Source organism: Pavona decussata, unplaced genomic scaffold (assembly GCF_977016875.1).
Source record: "Pavona decussata unplaced genomic scaffold, jaPavDecu1.1 SCAFFOLD_602, whole genome shotgun sequence".
NCBI lineage: Eukaryota > Metazoa > Cnidaria > Anthozoa > Scleractinia > Agariciidae > Pavona > Pavona decussata.
In genome coordinates, this window is record NW_028145860.1 from 5,413,344 (window position 1) to 5,436,634 (window position 23,291).

Here is a 23,291-nt window from a genome sequence, read left to right on the forward strand (position 1 = left end):
CCTAATAAAGAGTATGCGTTTGACGGCCAACGTTACCATGGAAACTTACTAAATCAAAATGGTGGACAACCTTGACTGATCGAGGTTTATTCAATTTACCAGCATTTTACGCTTTTTTTATAAATCGCCATGTCTTCTATAGCAACCGCAAAGAAGAACACGCCAATCATACGTACAGTGGTGCCGGGAAATCGAACGCTTGAAGAGATTTACGAGGATGAAGCCCGTGAAATTGTCGACGAAGCGATTGACAACGCTCGCCGTCGTTTATCAGTTTATGCTGGAGGTTCGTTAGCCAGGGAAGCTCCTGAAGCAAAGGACGATGAGCCGACAATAGACCCTGAAACAGGATATGAGATCCCCAATATTAAGTGGATGACCGCAGAGAACTTTACAGTGGCTGGAGGATTAGACAAAATTGAAGAATTTATCAAGGTATGCCAGTTTTTAAAAGCTTTTCCTAAACCCTCAGGAATTCCAGAATAAAATGTGCTTATCAGTCAAGAATTTCATAAACCATTGCATTGCAGACATGGGAGCGTGACAGCAGCTGGCTTTACTGTATTGACTTTTTGAGGGAAGAGGAGCATCCATATAGCTGGCGATATCGTTATGCTGTCAAGTGGAGTATACCAACCAGGAGAAAGCCTATACCAAGAGCAACTGCTTCAGTTTATATCACTATTGAAGTTAGCAAGTTTAAACCAAAGGTATGGTAATGTCTACCTCATGTTGAACAGTGGGCATGGTGGGGAAGGGGAGGAGTGTTGACGGGGAAGGGGTGGGGACAGTCATGTATCCAGAGTCGTCTGGCTTTTTAGTCAGCGGGTGGTTGTCAGGAGAGACTCTGGGGTACTGGAATTTTATTACCGCAGGATTTCTGCAGTAAAACAATGCAGGCTGTTACAGGGCAGCCAATAAAAAAAATTAATTTTTTCGAATTCTCCAGAGTCTGTCTTGGTGACTAACCGCTGGTCAAAGAGCCTGAGGACTCTGGGTATCTGGGTACAAGATTGGGGTAAGGGGTGATGTGTATTAATGGTGTTATAGAGGCAACATGATGACAGCCGGTAAGGACTTTACACCAATGATCAGCCAGAAGGGATTGTCCGGGGCAGAAGAATTGGAATCATATTAAAAATTGTGATGTGTATACTAGATCCACATTTTTCATAGTTTTCAAAGTCAAATGCCGCAGCGTAGGGTGGAGATGGGTGCAGAACCTCAAGATCGTCATACCCTTAATTCACCTTTGCCTTGATGAATATATATTGTCACTGCCGTTGTTAGGAAAAAAATTTGATGCTTATCATTTTCATTTAAACTTGTCTTTTTCAGACTTTTCCTGTTGAAGTTTACTATATTTTTGAGACACACCATCTGGTTCACAGGTGAGTTACCTTGTCATTATACAGGAGGAAATCGCTCTACTTTAATACAGTAAAATTTGAGGGGGGTACTCAGGTATATGAGGGGCAGGAAGAGAGGTTTCTTTCTGGCAAGTCTTTTAGCATGTACAAAGTCGTTCCCATCTCTAGTATTTCGTGTAGTCGGCTTGTTTACTTTGAAATACAAGAGACACAAACAACTTTGTACATGCTGAAAGACTTGCCAGGAAGCCTATATAGTTTATGAGCCCCCGGCTTCTATGTAGGCTTCCTTGCCTTTACCACATTTGATCTTGTAAATAATTTAGTAGGAATATTTGTTGTTGTATTTCTGGTTAATGGCAAAATAAATGAATGAATGAAGGAAGGAAGGAAGGAAGGAAGGAAGGAATGAAGGGAGGGAGGGAGGGAGGGAGGGAGGAACGAACAAACGAATGAATGAATGAACCTCTGCTAGCAGGGTACAGTTCAGACTGTTTTCTATCAATCGGTGAACATTATTTTCCTTGCAGAATAGTCTAACTTGCAATCAGGATCAATTTTCCCATGCTCTTATTTCCTCTTGTTGGGTTGCTCACATTCCCCATAGGAATGGTTTACCAAGCAGAATGAAAACAGAACCTGATCATGGGTTAATAAACTTTTCAATGGTTTACCTTCCAAAGATATTAAAATGTAGTTTCTGTAAAAAAATAAAATAACATTGTGCAGTAATTTTTAAAACAAGAGCAGCAGTGTTTTATCGTGACTTAAAACCATGAAGCACAGCTAAGTGGATTTAGACCCCACAAAACATATGTGCTGTGAGTTTTATAAACTGCTTCAAAGACATTCCTGGAAAAGTGTTTGTCAAGAGAGTTCATAACAATGATGCTTTTGCGAACATTGGAAATTAGCATACAAGAAAAACATTTAACACCGCATACTAATAAGGAGGAGGTTTCATCGGGTTTTAAAACCACTGCACGTGATGTTTTATCAACCAGCGACCATTTGATAGGTCAATGGGCTTATGAATTATTAATGAGTTTTTGATTGTTGAATAATCTTTTGCACTTCTGGAGTAATCATTTTGTTTAACAGTATCATTTTCCTTTATATTTAGACCAGGAAAAACAAGGTTTCGAGAAAAGTGGTTAAAGGATATCATTGAGAGCAAGATTCAGATGATGGATATGATCAAGTTCTAATCACAAGCAGGAAAGTTTGCTTTGAAATGATGATTCAAATCTCCCACACAGGATAAACTGAAATCTAAGTTATGTTTCTGCTTGTGATAGCGACTGTTCTCAAGTAATAGTTTGCTTTTAGGAAAGCCTGATTGCCTTTTAATAGAGAACTTTTGTTTTTAGAAGGTGTTAGGGACTCACAAGTCGTTCTAGAAGAAGCAATGACTTTGATTAATGCTGTATATAACATGCTGTATAAAAATATACAAGTGTAACAATTAGAAGAGACAAACATCAGTTTATCTGAAGATCATTCCAGCTATACATTCAATGTTGCAGAAGTCATTTACAAGTAGATGTAGTTTAACAAATAACACCAACAACTAAAGTTCCGTTTTGATATTTGAATTATTTATTGAGTCCTAAACTCTCCATTTCCACATTTAATTTACATATAGGACTAAATTAAAGTTCCAAATCTCTTCAGCAACTATTTCCTTGAGTGTAACATTACTATAAATATTTTAAGAATGCCATATTTTCTTGCAATATCAATAAATAACTGTACATATTTTTTGTCATATACTGTCACTGTATCAAATACAAAAATAAAATCTGTAAAAGCATTTACAGTCTTGTCAATCCTATGAGCCAAAACTAACCTCCCCCCTCCCCCGACCAAAATAAAATATGTGACAATACTACCCTCCCCCAGCCCCCTTCCTGAAAAAAGATACTTTCATTTCATGTCCAAACACTACCATGTATGCAACTTTTATCTTGAATCCATAAAAACTACCCACCAGAATCTTGCTACCCACAAAAAACACTATTGGTAAAATCTTGAACCCCAATCACCACTATAACAAAATGAAATTTCAAACTTCCCACCCCCTTCCCCCTCCCAAAAATACTTTGAACATGTCTGTCATTTTTAAACTAGATTATGCAGGCCTCTCCTGGGATTATTTGACACTTAGATCATAGCCTGGAGAAAGCTCTCAATAATTAAGAGGGTAGGTCAGCTGCGAGAGGATTGGCACTACATTCTCTTGCAGCTGACCTAATAGAGAGCTTGCTTGCAGGCTACTTAGATCACAATAGGCTCCACTTCCCTCAGTAAGAAGTAGATGAAGAGCATGTTCTGTTCCCTACTGCAACTATGGCTGGAAGGGTTGTACTATCATTGCTACCTTCCTACAAGCATTATTCTATAGCACCAGAACAACTGTACACAATCGCTACTAATTTTGGTAACTTAAAAAAATTATTTAATAATTTAAACACTTTAAAAACTGAGAAAAAAAAACATAATGTTTAACTTTGTTTCTGCCCATAAACAGGAATAAATACAGCAAAGGAATCATTTAATAATTTTCATTCTAAATTCTTACATCTTTCTGTCACTTGTAAATGTTTGTTGCATTTCCATACATACTCTTATATTTCACTGCAGAGTGACATTTTATTCTGTGATAAAACAGGCCAATGTATGTGCTGTGATTCAATTCTTTTATGGCTCAGTTTTCTTATTTTCCTTTGTTTTTGTGTATGATAATGAGGATAAAACAAAGGAAAATACAAATTAAACCCAGAATAAAGTTGAACCACAAGTTGTGCACGAATAAGTTCACAGACCAAACTATTTAAACTACATGAAGATTCCCTGTACATCGGTTGCAACAATCATATGTTACTCTAAAACTCTTTGTGGAAAATCGGCTTTGGTAACCATGTCCTATGTACTGTTGAGACATTCTCTTCATTACACCTCTCAGTTTCTGTTGTTCTGCTTGAAGATCGACATCACTGGACAAGACCTTAATGGGGAAAAGTGAAACAACAGCACAGTGATCAACATCAAATTTCTCCTTGTAATATCAATGCTTATTCAACCCCTGAGATTATGAGAATTAAAGATATGATCACCCAAGTGAATATTCTTGATAGTTTAATAACTTCTCCCCAGTACTGTTAGAAGAAAAGTAGGGGGGACAAGATAGGAGAATTTGTTCTTTGATATTAGGAGTTAAATGGTTAAAATGTAAACTTACTTTGTGTGTTGTGCATGTGTACTTTGCTATTAAGCTTACTGAGAGGCACTCCACTCAAATAAAAAAACATAAATATCTGAACTGATAGGGACTAAAGTGTTGGTTTACTGAATCAGACATCTAAATAAACCTTTGCACTGAAAACTTTACCTGCAAAGCTAGTTTTTCTGCAGAAGTGGGTTCCATCTTTAACTTCTCTGCAGCATTCTCTTGGGATTCATGTGTTAACATCAGTGATGTTTCTGAGAGCGAGAAGGCTGGTAAAACATTCTGAGCCAGCTTCAAAGTATCTTCAGCCAATGAACTGTTGATGGAAGCCATTTCTACAATGCTCTGTTCATTTGCAGTGGGCAGTGCAGATTTGGAACTTTGAAGCAAGCCGCTTGTACTTCTCAACATTGAATGAAGGGATTGAATCAACCTGGAATGATAACAGCAGTAGCTGAGTCATTTACTGTGCCGTTGCCATAAGAACATGGCAACAAACAAATCGTTTCGTGATAACTTAATTCTTGCAATCTACAGCAAACAGGTGATGATCAGTGATGAGAGCACTCACCTCCCACCCAGACTTTATCTTGTATAAAAATGTAAAAGGCTTTGTTTATAGTGGAGGTGCCCTTCAAGCCAGACTTTATAATAATTAAAGTACTCACTATGGGACTACAGGACTGTGGGAGCACTATTTTAGTTCAACTCTCTCTGAAATTAAAATTATTGATAACTGCGGGAGCAGTTGATTTGCACAGTCACGAGTGGGCCAGTGAAATTTTGAAATTGCTCCAAAGCTAACATGTAACTTCTTCTTACTTTGAAATGGCAAATGACAGCCAGACTGAATAAACAAGGAAAGTGCTACAATCTTAACATATCATAAAAGATATGGTGCTAAATTTTTCTCATGGCTTCCATTTCAACTGGACAATCAAAATACAAGAATTGAAGAAGATGCAAAAATCATGTTCTGCTTTAATCTTACAAATCAACCTAAAGTTATTAGCTCCCAAAAACATTATCCGAAGTGAATTTCAGCCACAGGCAATTACCTCTTAGTTTGAACCAAGTACTGTAGCAACTGAGCCCTCTCATCTAGTAATCTCTGCAAAGCGCTCTGTGCTTGTCGGAATCTTGAGTAAAGAGCTACTTTCCAACTTGATAGTTCATCAGACATCATTCTAAAGAAACACAAATCATAGCATGTTTAAAGGTAAACTAAGCTGTCCAACAGTGGGGGAATGAAGACCTATCCCTGACTATTCCTGAGACTAGTTCCCATGGGCACCTGTTGCCAGGACAATCTGGACTGTGATTGGTTTATTTCTCCACTCGTCCCACAAACAGAAAAGGGACTACACAATAGTGGAGGGTCAGCAGGGATTTTTACCAGGGTTTTTTGGACAGAAGAATGTAGGATTTTTTTTTTTGGTGGGGGGGGGGGGGGGGTGAGGTGTCCTGATCTGTTTGACTTGACATTATGTAAGTGGCAATCTACCAATCTTACCTGCTTGCCAGGAATTTTGTCCTCCACACGTCACACTCGATCTCTAATCTGTCCGATTCCTCAGAGTACTCTTCGCACATTTTTTTCCAGTGGTTAAGTTCAACAGTTTGCTGCACATTTCTGTTTACCAAGTCTTCTAACCTGTTCATTTAAGTATCAGGTAATTAGTTTGCAACAAAGACAGAGTTGGTAAACTGACTGGAGTTGAACCAGTGGGGGTGGGGGGGGGGGGGATGAGGAGTTGTATTCAACCCAATCACTGAATCTCTGAGTGAACCTCTTTAGGTGACTACAAACTGTTGGACACATGATGAAGAAAGGTAGGTCCATCTCATCTAAGCATATTAAACAACAACTTAAATGTCTGTACCTATCACTAATGTCTTCACCAACTGATGCCAATAACAGCCTCTTTATCTCAGCATTTACCTGTTGAAAAAACAAAATGATTTAACATATGATTATAAAAAATATTACATGCTTATTATAGTATCAATCGTTTTTAATAACTGCATTCAGTATGGCACTAGTGCTAATGGATAGTAGCATTGCTTCCTCAAGATTGAAACCGCAAGTCTTACGTCAAGAGAGACTAAAATTAATTGAAAGCCAAAGGGCAGTAAGATCTCACAGTATAGTTTGGTCACTTACAATGTTGGAAAAGTTATTTTCTGTTGAGTGTGTGGAACCAAGACAGTCTGGGAAATATAATAAGTAACTTCTTTGCGTGGCAATATAAAAACGTTTAAAAACCCAAACCTTTGTCTGGACACCAAGTTGCACAGAGAGTTTAGTCTTCTCTTCAACCAGTTTAGAGTTTTGTTCTTCCAGATCATTGATAACTTTCCGACTGTCAACAAACTGTGCTGTGTGCTCCACAACTGTGGACTTCACAGAATGTTCTCCAAAGCTGAGATCCAAATTAGCAGGTGGAGCCAAAGAGACAAACTGATCCTCTTCATTCAGCGACAATCCCAACTGACTCTTTAAACATGGAAGTTCAGGTGCTTGGAGTAAAAGATTTGTTGAATTTTGCCGCTGAACTGGTTTATTTTGTACATCAAATCTCGACTGCACACTTTCAGTTCTTTGAATGCTGGATGGCTCAGGTTTTTGTGTGTCTTTGGTAAATGTTGAGTGACCACTTTTATGTTTTTCTCCATAGCTTTTTATAGTAGTTCTCATTCCAGCTGAAGCATTAACAGCATGGTTTGTTGAATCTTGCTGTTTTACAGTTGTGATTATAAAAGAATTGTTTCTTCTTTGGGACAGTTCACTTTCATTGCTACTGTCAGAGCTGTTTCCATCACTGGAACCACTTGAAGAAAACTCCATGCCATCTCCGCTTGAACGGGGTAGCTTACTATAATCCACTACAAGGAATAAATTATGAAGTTTGTATGTTAAAACTTAAACTTATGAGTCTTTTACCACAGTGAAACAGAAAGAGACATTATTAAATGTTCTTCAAACAATAGGGCACTTGGCATAACAATGAATTTAGCCCTAAAAAATAATTAAGGTACAGTTATAACAGACCAATGAAAATAGGTTGACTACAGAGGTAGAGGCTTGAATTGTCAAACAGCCTGGCCTCGCAACTATATTCTAGCATCTGATCATTGTTTGAGCAATCTTTCAGTCCTAACCAGCTGCCTGGGGTGGGGGTGGGGGATTTACTTATTAATAATCATGCCTGTCAACCCCCGGAGTACAACAATCTGGAGACGTCTTGAAATCTGTTCTCTTTGTTCTGCGGTCCCAGCAAAACCGTGTCCTCAAGCCTACATTTAGGGCTTCAGTGGGGGGGGGGGGGTGGGGGGGGAATAACCAATATTAATAAACATATCTCAAAAGGACCGCGGTAGGTATTTCCCGGGAGATTTGGTGCTCTACCCGGGAGACAAGGAGATTTCATGAAAAACTTGGAGACTCCCGGGAAAACCGGGAGAGTTGGCAGGTATGAATAATATATTTACAGTGAATGCAAATTTCCATCAGCATCTCACAAACCTGAAGTATGGTCAGCATCCTTTTCTTGTTTGTGAGCTGAGAACCTGTTTAAACAGAAAAAACATGAAACAATAATTATTGATAAATCAACAGAGGAGAATCAGAATCAGAGTTAGGAGAGAAACACTCACCTTTCCATTTCTAAGGGATGTGGTTCAAGCAAGTGCGCCATCTTTGAGAAAGTCAAATATGCAAAGACAGGACACTAATCTTTGCTTCTAAGTATATCGAAGAGAAAATGGAGACTATAATAGACCTAAAAATTAAAAGACACAAACCAGTTACATGTAATTTGATAAAGATGCATCATTGGCAAAAAGCTAAAGAAAATTAAGAAAGAAATCTACAAATAATGTCATCGTCATTGCCATCACCTATGCTACAGCATCGGCGAACAAAAAACATCAAATACAAATATGTAGCGATCAAAATAAACCGGATAACTAACAAGACAAACCTCAGACACTCCACGTAAAATTGGTACACGCAACGTTTACAAATTGCGAAACTGTAATTCTGTAAAATGATAGCCTGCTTCCGGGGCGAAGATCTGACAGATGAAGCCCTAATCACGAGTATTTGCAGGTAATCAATTATTCTATACTGTATACTTTTGGGTTAGAAATCGAACCGAGTAAACGACAATTTAGAGTTAAATTTTCATAAGACCCTGATAAGGGAAAGATGCCATATGTAGTCCGCCATGTTTAAAGTCCCGGCATTCAATTCGCGATGTACAGTATTGTAGTAGGGAGGGGAGACTTGGAACGCGATAATTCTGACTTACCCCTAAAAAATTTTGATGTTTGCCTCTGAAAGAACTGCAAAAGTCTTAGACTACTTCGAATACTTCTGAATTAAAGTTTCGTTTCGTAAAATAGAACTACTTTTGTATCTTCCTCTTTTTACGTCCTTTGTGTGATTTGTTCTTGGTTACTTACCCCTCCCTACAAGGTTAGTCTTCCCGGTCTGTCTGTTGGCTGGTGGTAATCAGGATTCGCGCTTTGTTTTGAATGATGATTTACACCCGCTGCATATTAGGTTAAAAGTTGCCCCAATAAGAAACCCGTTTCATGGCATCCAGACACAGAGCAAATGGAAACAAACTTCGAAGAAGAATTGGAAAGGATTTTATCGGAGAGGAGCACGAAATTAAAAGTGATTTTGACTTGGATGCAGGCGCGAGAGACGAAGAGATTGGCAGTGACTTCCCCGTTCCAAACATTTCGTTTAACGTCGCAGCTGTAATTGTGTTTTTTGTGTCTACAATTTGTTATTGGAACTCCTGCAAAGGTGGATTCGTCTTTGATGATTCTGAGGCAATTGTTAGCAATAAGGACTTGCGGGCTGAAATACCGCTTGGAAAATTGTTTGTTCACGACTTCTGGGGAGCAAACATATCTTCTAACACAAGTCACAAGAGCTATCGTCCACTCACAGTTTTGACGTTTCGATTCAATTATTGGCTAACAGGAGGACTTCATCCCTGGGGATTTCATGTTGTCAATGTCATACTACATGCTGTGGTGTCAGTTCTGAGTTTAAAACTCTTTTCAGTTCTTTTAAGTGGAACAAACAGAAGCTTGCCCTGTGGTTATGATACTTCCCGTGAAGGCCCAGGAATTCATTATTCAGCTTCCAAAGCAAGTTTAATTTGCACACTCCTTTTTGCAGTGCATCCAATTCACACAGAAAGTGTAAGCATATGAGATTTTTTTTAGAAATGTATGTATCCTTGACCTCATTCAGAGAATTTTTGTTGACTTGGTAGAGCTATTTTGAATATTTTATGGTAAACGGTTTCTTTCTCAAGGTTTCAGCAGGTAACTGTGTCAAACATATTGTTAATACCTGAATGTTTATATTTATGTTTTATTAATGTTTTGTTTTTTTGAAGAAGGCTTATGAAATCACTGTCAAATTTTGATTTTTTTTTTCAGAATATTTTGTTAATTTTTTTTTCAAAATATGTGGATTGAGAGAGGGATGGGCAGTGTTCTTGACTCAATGAAGGCTTAACACTAGAAATAGTGTTCACTAGAGCTGCCCCCGGTTTTGAATAGTTGTTTTTGACGATTTGTACTGAATATAAATATTGTGTATACGACTGTTGTAAATTTGACGTTTCAACTTAGAGGACTCTTTTGTAAATCACTTATTAGTGACATTGATTTCCTCAATAAAGATTATTATTACTAACTATTAAATTGAATTGAAGTTAATATTCATAGAAATAGTCAACATATTGCTTTGTAAATCTGACAATGAAATCTATGACAATCATACAATATTGTATTTCAACATTGTTTGTGTAATATTTGGGCAAAACATGAAAAAAACTTGCAACAATGTATCGCTAGAAAATATCATGAATTACAATCTATTTATATACATATAAACCAGATAAATAATGTAAATCAATCATGTAATATTAATATTATAAAAATTAACATAATGTCTGAATATATAATGTCATATAAGATGCTTACCAATCTTCTTCCATTGGCAATCATCTTCTTAACAAACACTGTAATGTCCCTAAAGACCTTGACAGATGTTTTTCTGTCCTAAATAATTGCATGAATAAGTTTGATTGCTTAGTTTACAAAATGTTGCTAATTAGAGAGTTAACACCATCTCTCAATGTCCAATCGGACTCAATTCAAGCTAAACTATTTGCGTGACATTATATATTCAGACATTATGTTAATTTTTTGGTGAACCATTTCTGACATTGTCTTTATTTATTTCTATCACTTCAAACTTGATAATGGCGTCATGATGACTCCGAAGTGTGTTCTGTTTTATCGTTTCTTTTTACTTACCAAAGTTATTGCAAATTTTCATTTTGTAATTTTCATGGATAAAATGTTTTGCCCCTTAGTCCCATGTGCCTTTTTTAGGTCTAAATTAATGTACCATGGTGGGTATAAGGGGTTTTGTTTTTGGTGGTGGGGGGTAGGGAGGGGTGAAGGGGTGGGAATAAGGGGAGGGGATGAACATTAAAAAAATAAAGTAAAAGATAAAAAGTATTTGTAGTATTATGCTACAAATTTTTTAAAACCCAATTTCAGTTAGAAAAATTTGTACTTTAATCACACCAGAAAAGACAATAAAAATCCTGTACCTTCTTTGAAGCAATGCAGTGAAATTTGCACTTTAATCTATGTTTGCTTCCACTAAATAAACACTAAAAATGAATTTAGACATCTCTTGTGAAAGCAACAGGTTGCCAGATCTCTTTAAGAGTGAACAAGAATACAGTGAATGGACTATTGGTATATTTTTTTAATGATTTGTCATGGGTGTGTTGAAACCTTAAGGAATAATCTGTTACTGACATTAATGTTTGTTTAGGTTGCAGGTTTGGTTGGAAGAGCAGATCTTTTAGGGGCCCTGTTTTTTATCCTCTCTTTTCTCTTTTATGCAAGATGTTGCAATACTGGTAAGTGCTATTAATATCTCTCTTTGGCTAAGCTTGTGGAATAGGTCTGAAAGAATGATTTCTACTCACTGGTTTGGACTTGTAGGCATTAGTAATTTTTGCAACAACAATAACTCGGAGTTGTTGACCCACTACTTCCAGCTGGCATTTAGAAGCCAGAATTTCCTGTTTCCTCCATTTTTTCTAAAAATATTTTGAAACAATATGTTGCTTCTTTTGCAGATAAAGAAGAAGAAAGAACTGCTGCAAATTTTTTATGGAAATATCTTGTACTCAGCATGGTATTGTGCAGTGTGGCAATGCTTTGTAAGGAGCAAGGAATCACTGTCTTGGTAATTAATGTGAAATGCTATAGGAAGCAGTTTTATTTTGTTTCTTTTCCAACTTGTATCTCAATTCTGATATGAGCCAATGCCTCCTTATGTAACCCAGCCTCGAATTTTGAGATCTATCAAACGACTGAAAGTAAACAATCTCTTGTTTGACTACTTGCAGGGAATTTGCTGTGTCTATGATGTCATAATGGTGTGTAGAATTGATCCTCTCTTGCTGATACAGACAAAAATCTCTTCTAAAGAACACAGAAATGGAAGCATAAGAATGGTACTGATGACTATAATTTCTCCTTTTTAAGCATACCGTAATTTATTCATTCAATTAACTGCCCTGGGCGCTTATTGGGCCCATGAAGGTGGGCACTTATTCCAGGTGGGCACTTGTTCAAGGGTGGGTGCTTATTATTTTTGCCAACATTTTCAGCAAGGGAGGACATTAATTTAGAGAATAACAAAACAAGGAATAACAAGTTTATTTCTCTTCAACAAGGCAAAACAAAATGCAAAATCTCACATAACAGGACATAAACAATATAAAAGTTCATTGACTACCGTATCTAAAACCAATCTTGGAACACAACTGATGCTCCTCTTACTTCTCCCTGGGCTAGTACAGAAATTTTTTTTTGTTGGGAAGGGGTGGGGTGGGCGCTTATTTGAGGGTGGGTGCTTATAAACTTTTTGGGCTTTCAGGGTGGGCACTAATTCAAGGTTGGTGTTTATTCGAAGGTGGGTGGTTAATTGAATAAATATGGTAATGCAATTTCAAAAATGTAGGAAAATACTCCCTTGCTAGCTATCTATATTTTTATTTATGAGACATAGTTTGCCACTCCCATATGCTGCTATTTTAAGGTATTTTCAAAAGAATAAAATTCTAGGCTGAGTTTGTCCAAGCATGATTAAGACCCCGTCCACACGTATCCGGATATTTTTGAATCCGCAACAATGTTATCGGATTCAAAAATTTCCACTCTGGAGAGCAGATTCAAAAATTTCCGGATTTGCTTGCGAATTCGCCAGATACGTGTGGACGATAGCCGTATCCGGAAAGAAAAAGTTGCGGATTCAAAAATATCCGGATACATGTGGACGGGGTCTAAGGTATTCCAGCCAGGATTACTGCAAACTTTTGAATTCATGCAGTTTGATATGAACATTAACTCTTAATTATTATCCGAGGATGTCAAATACATGTGCTTGACCAGCCCATTGAGGAACACACACAGTCACATTCTGCCATTGCAATATGTTGGATAGAGGGATATGACATATGAAACACAAATCTCATCTGCTAGCTGAACCCCCAAGCTGACTCCATGCACTTCTGCAAAACATTTTGTTTAAATATTATAAGTGATTGCTAACATCTTCCTTTATGTTATTTATTTTTTCACACTTTGATTTGTTTTAATGTTTGTTTGTTTGATTTTTTTATACCGTTTTATGGTATTTATTAACTCTCAAACTATTTTCATTCATTTAATGTTCAAGTGTTGACACATCGGCATGGATCATGACATTTCAACCACTGTATTGCTTGTCTTCATCAGGCAACGGCGTGAACACAACCATTTGACACAATCACCTGATGAAGACCAGCAGTGTAGTGGTCAAAACATTGCAACCCACACCTTTGTGGCAAAATCATGAGATAAACTATTAATTTTGAGCTGGCCATCATGCAGTTCAAACCACAATGACTATTAAACATGTTTCATAACATGAACTCACTCACTCACTAAGTAACTCGTTGAAATGTCATTTTACCTCTTTATCACAGACCTTTCTTTTAAAATTAGAGAAAGCAGTATACAAGTTTTCTTAGATCCAACTTAGACAATTTTTATCATAATTTTCAGGAGAAGAATGAATCACAGTTGTGGATGAAGGGTCTCATTTATCGCCAAGTAGTTCTACTTGTCACTGGTGTAACTCTTTTACTTTTTCGCTGGCACATTATGGGCTCACCTCCAGTTTTTCAAGTGGTGGATAATCCTGCATCATTTGAGAATTCTCTTATTATCAGGGTAAGTATTACAAGAACGGCTACTCACACTGTGTCAACAAGAAGAACATTGATCAAAATTATCAACAAAAGTTGTCAAATGTTTTGCTATACTGACCAAAAACATTGAAGGTTGATTAGACAATACATCCTGAGTTAAATTTGAAACCAAGAAATTAATCTCCATACTTCTCGGGAAACATATTTTGATTGATTTGCTCAATCCTCTGAAGCCACCGTTACATGTTGAAACTTTTGGCTGAAACTTGTGTGCAGCGGCATTGCGAAACAAGTTTCAGCAGGTGTTGCACTGTGTAACGTGGTCGGTTTTGTGAAACTTTTTCGAACTTCCATTGCGAGACAAGTTTCATGAAAAGTAGAACCACTTGCAACTTCTGCAACGGCTCGCAACGGTCGCAGTGGTGAAAAAACAAGAGTTTTGCCGTGTAACACCACTTCATGAAACTGGTCTCATTCACCGTTGTACACAAGTTTCAGCTAAAAGTTTCAACGTGTAACGGTGGCTTGAATTTTTAATGGTTTGAAAATTAATGGCCTCAGTTAACTTGTGTGGTTATAGTAGGATGTCAAAGCACTGTTTACAAAGACTTTGTAAAGGTCCTTTCCTTAATAACTTGCTTTAAAACCCAGATACTGGGAATTTGTTGCTGACCAATTTATTACAAGTGAGCGATATCTTATCAAGCAGTTCCTAGACTGAGTTTGCAATAATTTTTTCAAACTCAACTAAGTTTCAACCAGTCAGCGATGAACTTGTGATAAATCAAACCATTGTGTTTCAGTGAGTCACTCAGTGCAATAAATGCATACGAGGAATTCCTCATTTTTCATTACCGTTTATCTCAATATTACGCAGTCTTCTCTCTATCTGCTCAGTTTTTTCCTCAAATTCCATGACTCACAAATGCCCTCTTCCTCTCTACAGGTAATTAACTATAACTATCTCTATGCTATCAATGCATGGCTTCTCATCGTACCCCAGTGGCTGTGTTTTGATTGGTCAATGGGCTGTGTGCCGTTAATCAAATCATTCACCGATCCTCGTGTGCTTTGTGTTGCTGGTTTGTGGGCTCTCCTTCTCTTCCTTCTCATCTACTGTTTATGTGGAAAGAATCTGCAAATGAAACGGTACGATTTAAGTAAATGTTTATGATAAATATCTCAAAATATGTCAGTCACTCATTACAAATAATCTCTTTATTAATAAATTGTAATTGTAATTGTAATTGTAATTTAATTAATAATAATTATTTGTATTAATAAAAATAGTTGTAAATATGAGCAGTGGTATAAAATTTTCAATCTGGGGGGTTTACAGTAGTACCAGAAAGAATGATACGTAGATGAAGTAATTGTTATTTTTTGTCAAAATTTGTTAGGATTCTGACCATGGGACTTGCTTTCCTCGTTGTTCCTTTCCTTCCTGCCACAAATGTGTTCTTCACAGTTGGTTTTGTTGTGGCTGAAAGAGTGCTGTACCTCTCCAGTATTGGCTCCTGTCTTATCACAGTACTGGGGTTAGGTTTTCTGAGTAAGAAAAGCTATGGAAAGAAGGTAAAAAAACTACTAATTTCTTAACCCTTTAAGCCTAACAGTGATCAGCATCAAATTTCTCCTTGCAATATCAATGCTTATTCAACCTCTGAGATCAAGAGAATTAAGGATATGATCACCCAAGGTGAATTTTCTTGACATTTTAACAACTTCTTCCCAGTCCTTTTATAAGAAAAGTATGGGGTTAAGGCATCTGCCCTCTTAGAGATCGCGATATGACATTTCATTTCCCTCAGTATGTGTTATTTTAATCCAAATGCCAGTATTTGAAGCCCTAGATACATCTTCTAGGTAGCTATTATTTGTAGACACTCCATCAGTGATTTGGACAAAATTTGGTTTTTTGTTTTGTTTCTTTGTCACCAGGTATTGGGATGTGGGATCTGTGTGCTTATAGCTCTGTACATGACACGTACAATACAGGTAAGGCATAGTGTAGTGGAAGCATGTTAATACTGTTGTTATAGGTCAAAAAAGTTCTTCTCTTAAGCCCTGAATGAAGGGCATAGATCTCAAAAGTGAATTTCTAAACAAAAAGCTACAGTTAACTCTTGCGTTGCAGACACCTCGCTATTGCAGACCCGGATAATATGGACAGCAGCTGAATGCCCAGCAAAAATCACAGATGTTTGACTGAAATATATTGTTAATACCATTTTACAATATTTATTATTATAACTATATAGTTCCCTGAAATATGAAAATTATAATTCAAATTGTAATTCTATGACAACACGCTGTTATAGTAACTGTTCCAACATTCTTTTCCACTTAATTCTTTCTTTTTTCAGAGATCCTCTGAATGGATTGATGAAGATACATTGTTTACTTCAGGGCTTTCTGTTTGTCCTTTGAATGCTAAGGTAATTAGTGGACAAACAATTTACTGCAGATTTTGTTAATTCCAGTTTGTGGTATACAGTATAATTATTATGGATTAATTTTTAACTCATTTCTATATTCTAATTTAAGTCATGTACCTGTATTAATGTTTGTTGAAAAAGCTTCGAGATCAACCACATTCAATTGAAGCAACCACAATGAAAATGTAAATTTCTTTCTTTCTTCAATTAAATTACTAATATAATTATTTTAAGGTCTCTTGTTAGGGCAATGAAAATTATTCCAGAATAATTTATTTTTTTCCTCCTGTCACTTCAACAGGTTCATTACAATATTGGCAAAATACGAGCTGAAAAAGGGCAGGTGATAATTGCTGAAAAATTTTACAGAGAAGCAATCAAGTATGTTGATTAAGAAGTGACTGATGGATATTTGAGTGTTTGACTGACTGTCTGACTGACTGACTGACTGACTGACTGACTGACTGACTGACTGACTGACTGACTGACTGACTGACTGACTGACTGACTGACTGGTTGGTTGGTTGACAGATTAATAATATTGATAATGCAGCAGTGTTTAAAAACATTAGTTTGTTGCTGCCATACTTATGCTGTTAGATTTAAATATTTGATGAAGTTTAAGAGGGGCTTGTACTGTAGTTGTCCTGCACTGAGGAAGTCATTATAATAATGTTAGCATATGCCCTAATAGCACACTCCTTCAGTACAATAGCGTGATTTTGCATGTGGCCCTGAATTCCTTTAGGAAACGTCGCTCCAATGTTTTATCTGCCGCTTTGTTCTTTGTTCTGTGATAAAAACAGAAATCTTGGTCATAATCAAAGGTTTTTAGTGCACATGAAGCGCAAAACAGAGGATGAAACATTGGAGCAATGTTTCCTGAAGGAATTCAAAGCCACATGCAAACACTCTAGTGAATCTGAGCTAAAACATCAAAAAGCAATCTGAAATGCACTTGGTTTGGTTATGCTCCCTGCCTAGCAGTATTTAATAGAAAGAAAAAAGTGGATATAATTTATGGAAGAGGAGGACTTATCTCAGTAATTTTTTCTTACCCCTTTTATTTGACAGGTTGAACCCAACATATGACCAAGCGTTGAACAATTTAGGGAATCTAATAAAGGTATTGTATATTAATACTTGAGGACTTCAAATTCATAGTGGTCATTAAATAAATTATGGTCAACACAGGGAATGCTGATGAAATTTCATCTCCTGTGGATTATTATTTTTTGTCCATCAGTTAGTCTCATGTTTTGATTCTATGGCAGAAGATTAACAAAATGGCGGAAAAATTTCTTTTTCATTTCAGAGGTTAATTAAAAAAAAATGTAATGTTGTTTGCTTTGTTTGAAGGATGATGGGAGATATTTTGAAGCAGAGAAACTGTTAGAAAAAGCTGTAGAGATAAGGTAATTTTTTTTCAAGCCTTTGAAGTTTTGATAGTTCTCTAGTTACTTATACTAATTAGTTTGTTTGACAACATGCATAAATTTAAAGGTCAATAATGCTCACCCATAATCCATACATTTTAAAGGAAACTTAATTTGTATTTTATTTCATAACCTCACTTTATGCCCTTGAAAATTGTTAAATTTGCTCCATATTACTATACATTTACTTTCTTTATGACATTCAAAGCCATTTCGTTTGGAGCTGAAATTCATATTGATTTGCCAGTTTCAACGAAAGAGTATCCAAAAATATTTGAATTAATTGAAGCTGTAATTTTTTTCCATCTTCTACAACTTATGTTATCTTTCCATGTCCCTTTGTCATATTATAATCCCATGCTTCCATTTTTCCACCCGGGCTTAGTTTCTACCTACCTTCAATATTTTAAAAAAATTTTTCAAGTTTAAAATATGTTCAAGGAAAACATTGTACCTGGCACCAAAGATTCAAGGACTCTATATACATGTATGAATAAACTACTGGTATTTTTGAAGTCAACTGATTGTTTTTGTACTCAGGAATAATTTTGCTGCAGGCTGGATGAACTTAGGAACAGTCAAAGCAGCATTACATAAGACAGAGGTGAGTCTGAGTTTTATCTGTTTCGATAATTGTAGCTAGTAACACCTAAACTGACAATAAACAGGGATTTCTTAAGATTTTGAACAGTTGGGCAAGAGGTTATTGCACTTCATTGGGCAGGATACACTGTAGTTAACTTGCCATAGATAAAGTCTTTCATGGAAAACATTAGTTGAGATGTTAAAAGCAGCTGGGCAACATTTTGTTCACAGATGACTGGCTGGCCCCCTCGGTGGGGGTACTCCCATATATGAGCTATATAGGTATGTGCAGCTGTGAAGGGTATGGTTTTCAACAAGTTTGCTCAGGAATAGGGTATAGAATTTATCAGAGAGTTTTGATCTAGAATAGGATATCATTTTCTATGAAACTAATCAGTTGCTTGGAGAATTCAGTCTGAGAAAGTTTCATGGTAAAAATTTAAAAACTGGTATGGTGGGCAGTATGACAACTTTACGTAATAGTGAATGAGTTTCAGGAAATAGCAAGTCTGAAAATAGGTCTAGGATAGGGTAGTGATTTTCAGTGTTTAAACTAGAATAGGGTTGCAAAATAAATGTTAACATGGTCTTGAATAGGTTAAGGTTTTCAGAGCCCCAGCTAAAAATTATGGGAGTACCCCCCCCCCCTCCCCCCATCCCCGGGGCTGGCCCTCAATGAAACTCCTGAATAAGTAAACTTCATTTATTTAATTATTTTATTAGGAGGCTGAGACATGCTACCGCAAAGCCATAAAACACAGACTAAGATACCCAGATGCCTATTTTAACCTTGGAAATTTGGTAGGAAATGTGTGTGTCCATGAATAGTATAATGATAGTTGTGTTTAATAGTCAGACAACAGCCAGTTTACTGAATTTGCTTTGTCATATACTCAGTAGAAAATACATTTTGATAAAAATTTATTGTTCAGTGGAGAAATAAGGCAAACAAAATCCTTATATAGGCTGTTTCCACACAAGCAAGCTTTATAATTAGTCTGTATAAGATTATTTTGCTTAAATTTCTCATTAGGGCTCTTGGTGGATTAAAATTATTCTTATTTCACCACACACAAATTACAAAAAATATGAAGAGAGAAGGAAAAAGCGTAAAAGAAAGCCTTAGGAGAAATCATAGGGCTTATAGAATAAGGCTTCCTCATTACAGTGCTAAATGCAAAAACAGTACATTGCTTGATTACTATTCCATGTCCCTAAGTTTAAATATTGTTCTTTCAGTACATTGACCAAAAGAAAACCTTGGAAGCTATTGCAGCATTTAAAACTGCAATTAATTTAAAGAATGATCATGTGGGGGCCTGGATGAACCATGCACTGCTCCTTGCCAAGTCAGGTATGTAAGACCACAAGGACACATTATGCATGTTGCTTTATCTTTAATCTATCAGAAAATTAAGATAAGCTAATGCCACAGCAAGTCAAAACAGTGGGAAAAGGGAGTGATAGGGAGGGAGGGAGGGAGGGGAATGGGAGGGAGGAAGACATGGAAGGGAGGGGAGAGGTAGAGAGGGAGGAAGGAAAGAAGGAAGCTTGGGAGGGAGGGGGCAGGCTGAGACAACATAAGGGAGGAAGGGAAGGAGAGAGGAGGGTAGGGAGGAACAGGGTCCGAAATTGCGCTTTCCTGGTCGCCAATGTGACTAAAAAATTTGCACTGGCGACCAGAATTTCACAACTAGTCGCCAGCGGGCGATTAACTATTTCATGCCACGATCATTATACAAACAATAACTTTGATTTTCAGCCAAATCGATAAAAATAAAATTCAAAGCCGCCCGCCAATTGGTCACTTACTTTTTACCTTTCCACTGCTTTTGAAGTATAAAACCGATTTTCCTATTATGATAAATCTATCACAACGCTTCACAGCTCGAGCAGTGTGAAACTTCGCCGCCATGTTTTTTGAACGAGAAATGCTGCACGGTTGTGGCCTGGTGCGAACAACATGGCGATCTTGACAGAGCGCGAAAGGAAAGATCGTTTTAAACATAGAGCAAAGAACCAACCGGCAGTTTTTTTTTAAATCGGGTATATTTCTTCTCCAAAAGGTAGAGACAAGAAAAGGTATTAAGTCGACTTAAAACATTTAGCAGCCGCGTATATAGCCGGCATTCGATTCGTTTGTCGTGGTTTTTCGCCATTGCGGCCCCCGGCAAACGCGTTCTCTTCGTTCTAATTCTTAAAAGGAAAATTGGCGACCAGAATTTTCCGTCTGGCAACCAAAAAATGTGGTTTGTATTTCGCTGCGAAGGAAAAATTTTATTGACACTTTTTTTTTCTGCTTTTTTGGCGACCACATTTTTCCATTTGGCGACTGAAAAAAAAATTTTAGTCGCCACTTGGCGCCTGCCTAAAAAAGTTAATTTCGGACCCTGAGGAAGACAGCTAGGGAGAGAATGGGGAAGGAAGGGAGGAAGAAGGAGTTTAACTTTCTTGATTTGCATGCAATGAAGGTGTCCAGTTTGAAAAAGTTGTAACTGGGCAGCCGTTACTTGTAGTTCTGTAGCAAAATATAGCTGTGTACAGAACCAATCAGAATTGAGCATTTTGTTCTTGATATGATTAATAGTTAAGTGAACATGTGCTGCTTTTTGCAATAGGTGACAGGGAGGCAGCAATATCAGTCATTAGAGAAGCCATGGATCACATTCCTAATGAGCCATCAGTTTATTTCAACCTCGCCAACATGCTTGGCCAGAAGGATGAGTTCCCAGTACGTGAGTGGGGAGTTTTCTAGAAAATGCAAATGACCTACACAGAAGAAATACTGGTGCTCTACTGATTTCTTTGTATACGAGACCAAGTCAAGCTAAGCATTGGTGATTGTAAGCAAAAGAAATCAGTCAAGGGTTGATATCTCTTTTGTGTTGGTCGCTTGTATTTTCTGCAAACATAATAAGCTATTTCTTGTTAATTTAGCATTTTGCTCAAAAATACGCAACAAAGTTTCTTATATGATAATTGAAGGGGTGCGTGGAATAAGGCCCTAAGTGACTTTTGATGTAAGGTCAAATTCTCCTTTTGTTTCAAAAGTGAATACAAGGCAATTTGGAAGGAGAATCTAGCCATTTATCAGAAGTCACTTGGGGCTTTTTTCAGGCATTCCTTCAACTGGTCTCTGTACTAGAATAGAGCTTATTTAAAAGGCATTTGTGTTGATTGATCCTGTATAAAACTCTTCAACTGAACTGAATATAACTCGTCTTTTATAGGAGGCTGAGAAACACTTCCTTAAAGCTTTGAAGCTGAACCCTAATTCTGCAGAAATTCTTGGCAATCTGGGTGAGCATTTAACATGTTTTGGTGAATATCAATCAGAAGCCATTCCAGGATTGTGGAATTCATTGCCTGGTCCTATTACACTATTTTAGCTTGGAAATGGGGGAATAAATTTTTGGGTCAGTTCTAAAAAGAAATAGTTTGAAATCAATCCAACTCAATCTTTCCCAATACTCGGTGTTGAGTTCTGTGAGAGATAACTAACTATGTCGAGGTTTTATGTAGTGTGAGGCCCTGGAAACTCGTAACAGTTTTCTCAAGTTTTTTTTTTTCTTCAAAAACTAACATATTTCGAGGTTCATTTGTGGCACTGAGTTGTTGCCATGGTAACTGTTCTGACGACAAAATAATATTATCGGTCTTAAAGGGGAAGTGTCACGCAAATTTGCTGTCATTTCAAAAACCCCAAAAATGTTTGTCTGTCAGCAGAAATAACAAAATAATTGTCAAGTTTGTTATAAGTTATCACCCCAGTGCAATAGAACCGGCTGTCAGTTAGTGCCTCTGACCAGAGACAGAGTAGGTCGGTATGGATTGAAACTTGTAAAATGTTAGGCTAATGTTTTCAAGTTCACGCATTTTTGTTTCCAAAATGCGCTAGAACAGATCACGAGGTGCTCCTTTCAAGAATTGAGTTGATTTCTTTCCTCTCTTCATTCTAGATTGTTTGGCAGCTGATTGAAGGTCTTATTTCATCACTTTTAACAAAGGATATCAAAAAACCCCATGATACTTCCCCCTTCCCACCCGTTTAAGTTCGGGTAAAAGGTGTCCTGTGGCCCGTGCCACAGGTTATGTACTCTTTCTTGTTGTCAGTAGGTCTGACTATTTGTTGTTCTTTCACAGGCGTGTTGTATCACAGGTGGGGAAAACATGAACAAGCCAACAAATACTACAAAAAGGCGCTCAAATTGGACCCACAAAGTGAAAATGTTTTTGAAAATTTACAAAAACTCAAAAGAACCATGCGGCAACTGTCGAAAGGCCGACCAAAAGGGAAATAGCAAACGAGGATGTTTTTGCACACGTTGTATAGTTTGTACAATTTGAACCATTCGCAGCCAGGAGTCTATAGTTTTAAAACAACTTTCAATATTTTTTTAACATTTAAAGAGAAAAAGATTCATTGTACAAAATCCAAAAACAAACGTTAATACAGTAGTACAGTGTTGCACTGCTCAAAGCTTTCACATGAATGGTCACACTGAACATTTCATGCACACTCCAGGTTACATTAGTTGAGATTTTACTTTTAGATCGTATAAGTTGAAGAATCCAACATTTTTAAGGAAGTTGTTTTTAAATTTCTTGTTCAGCAAGTTTACTTGTCGTCGTTATTAATATTTACGGCATGAAATGCTGTTTTATTTAATTATTTTAAGAGAAAAAATGAAGGGAGCAATACTCCTATTTATTTTATGTTCCACCTGTCTGAATTACTCTTCTGTCTTAGTTCATTTGCCATTCCAAATACCCCGCTCTATTTTCCTCCAGTGATATGACAGTTCAAGCGAGAAACGTCCCAACAACACCTGCACCTTTCGAAAGCTCTATTTTCGCTGGACCCTTATAAACTGCAGTTAAATTGTTTTTTAGAGCTGGGAACATTGTTCTGTTGTTGC

At 37.0% G+C, this 23,291-nt stretch overlaps 3 protein-coding genes across 4 annotated transcripts; 2 read left to right on the plus strand and 1 right to left on the minus strand.

Moving 5' to 3' along the window:
* The first annotated feature begins 20 nt into the window (after positions 1 to 20).
* On the plus strand, positions 21 to 3,183 carry LOC146449612 (A-kinase anchor protein 14-like). The gene is made up of 4 exons (XM_085101713.1): positions 21 to 435; positions 531 to 710; positions 1,339 to 1,391; positions 2,494 to 3,183. The coding sequence occupies exons 1-4, from the start codon at positions 130 to 132 to the stop codon at positions 2,576 to 2,578; spliced, it is 624 nt and encodes a 207-aa protein (XP_084957839.1). The 5' UTR covers positions 21 to 129; the 3' UTR covers positions 2,579 to 3,183.
* LOC146449613 (golgin-45-like) lies at positions 2,947 to 8,821 on the minus strand. 2 transcript variants are annotated; one of them, XM_085101711.1, is made up of 9 exons: positions 8,583 to 8,821; positions 8,257 to 8,381; positions 8,126 to 8,169; positions 6,872 to 7,485; positions 6,483 to 6,541; positions 6,113 to 6,253; positions 5,658 to 5,786; positions 4,762 to 5,032; positions 2,947 to 4,377 (listed from the first exon to the last, which is right to left on the minus strand). In XM_085101711.1, the coding sequence occupies exons 2-9, from the start codon at positions 8,295 to 8,297 to the stop codon at positions 4,204 to 4,206; spliced, it is 1,473 nt and encodes a 490-aa protein (XP_084957837.1). In that variant the 5' UTR covers positions 8,298 to 8,381; positions 8,583 to 8,821; the 3' UTR covers positions 2,947 to 4,203. The 2 variants fall into 2 exon arrangements, with proteins under 2 accessions (XP_084957837.1, XP_084957838.1); XM_085101712.1 differs by having other exon boundaries at positions 8,500 to 8,583.
* Positions 8,822 to 8,985: 164 nt separating this feature from the next.
* On the plus strand, positions 8,986 to 23,088 carry LOC146449614 (protein O-mannosyl-transferase TMTC4-like). Its single transcript, XM_085101710.1, has 18 exons — positions 8,986 to 9,822; positions 11,483 to 11,570; positions 11,793 to 11,902; positions 12,066 to 12,173; positions 13,768 to 13,935; positions 14,860 to 15,062; positions 15,314 to 15,488; positions 15,855 to 15,911; positions 16,280 to 16,351; positions 16,653 to 16,732; positions 17,426 to 17,477; positions 17,711 to 17,766; positions 18,328 to 18,391; positions 19,096 to 19,173; positions 19,612 to 19,726; positions 20,991 to 21,103; positions 21,603 to 21,672; positions 22,516 to 23,088. Exons 1-18 carry the CDS (start codon positions 9,199 to 9,201, stop codon positions 22,671 to 22,673), a joined length of 2,391 nt encoding a protein of 796 aa, XP_084957836.1. The 5' UTR covers positions 8,986 to 9,198; the 3' UTR covers positions 22,674 to 23,088.
* Positions 23,089 to 23,291: the final 203 nt, after the last annotated feature.

Bases quoted from the DNA above. Each gene is read 5' to 3' on its own strand.
- LOC146449612 (XM_085101713.1), top strand. From the start codon at position 130: ATGTCTTCTATAGCAACCGCAAAGAAGAACACGCCAATCATACGTACA. The intron at 436-530 runs GTATGCCAGTTT...ATTGCATTGCAG, and splicing joins AAATTGAAGAATTTATCAAG to ACATGGGAGCGTGACAGCAG. The intron at 711-1,338 runs GTATGGTAATGT...TGTCTTTTTCAG, and splicing joins TTAGCAAGTTTAAACCAAAG to ACTTTTCCTGTTGAAGTTTA.
- LOC146449613 (XM_085101711.1), bottom strand. From the start codon at position 8,297: ATGGCGCACTTGCTTGAACCACATCCCTTAGAAATGGAAAG. The intron at 5,033-5,657 runs GTAATTGCCTGT...TTATCATTCCAG, and splicing joins TACTTGGTTCAAACTAAGAG to GTTGATTCAATCCCTTCATT. The intron at 4,378-4,761 runs GTAAAGTTTTCA...TTCCCCATTAAG, and splicing joins CAGAAAAACTAGCTTTGCAG to GTCTTGTCCAGTGATGTCGA.
- LOC146449614 (XM_085101710.1), top strand. From the start codon at position 9,199: ATGGCATCCAGACACAGAGCAAATGGAAACAAACTTCGAAGAAGAATT. The intron at 15,912-16,279 runs GTAAGGCATAGT...TTCTTTTTTCAG, and splicing joins ACATGACACGTACAATACAG to AGATCCTCTGAATGGATTGA. The intron at 16,352-16,652 runs GTAATTAGTGGA...TCACTTCAACAG, and splicing joins TTTGTCCTTTGAATGCTAAG to GTTCATTACAATATTGGCAA.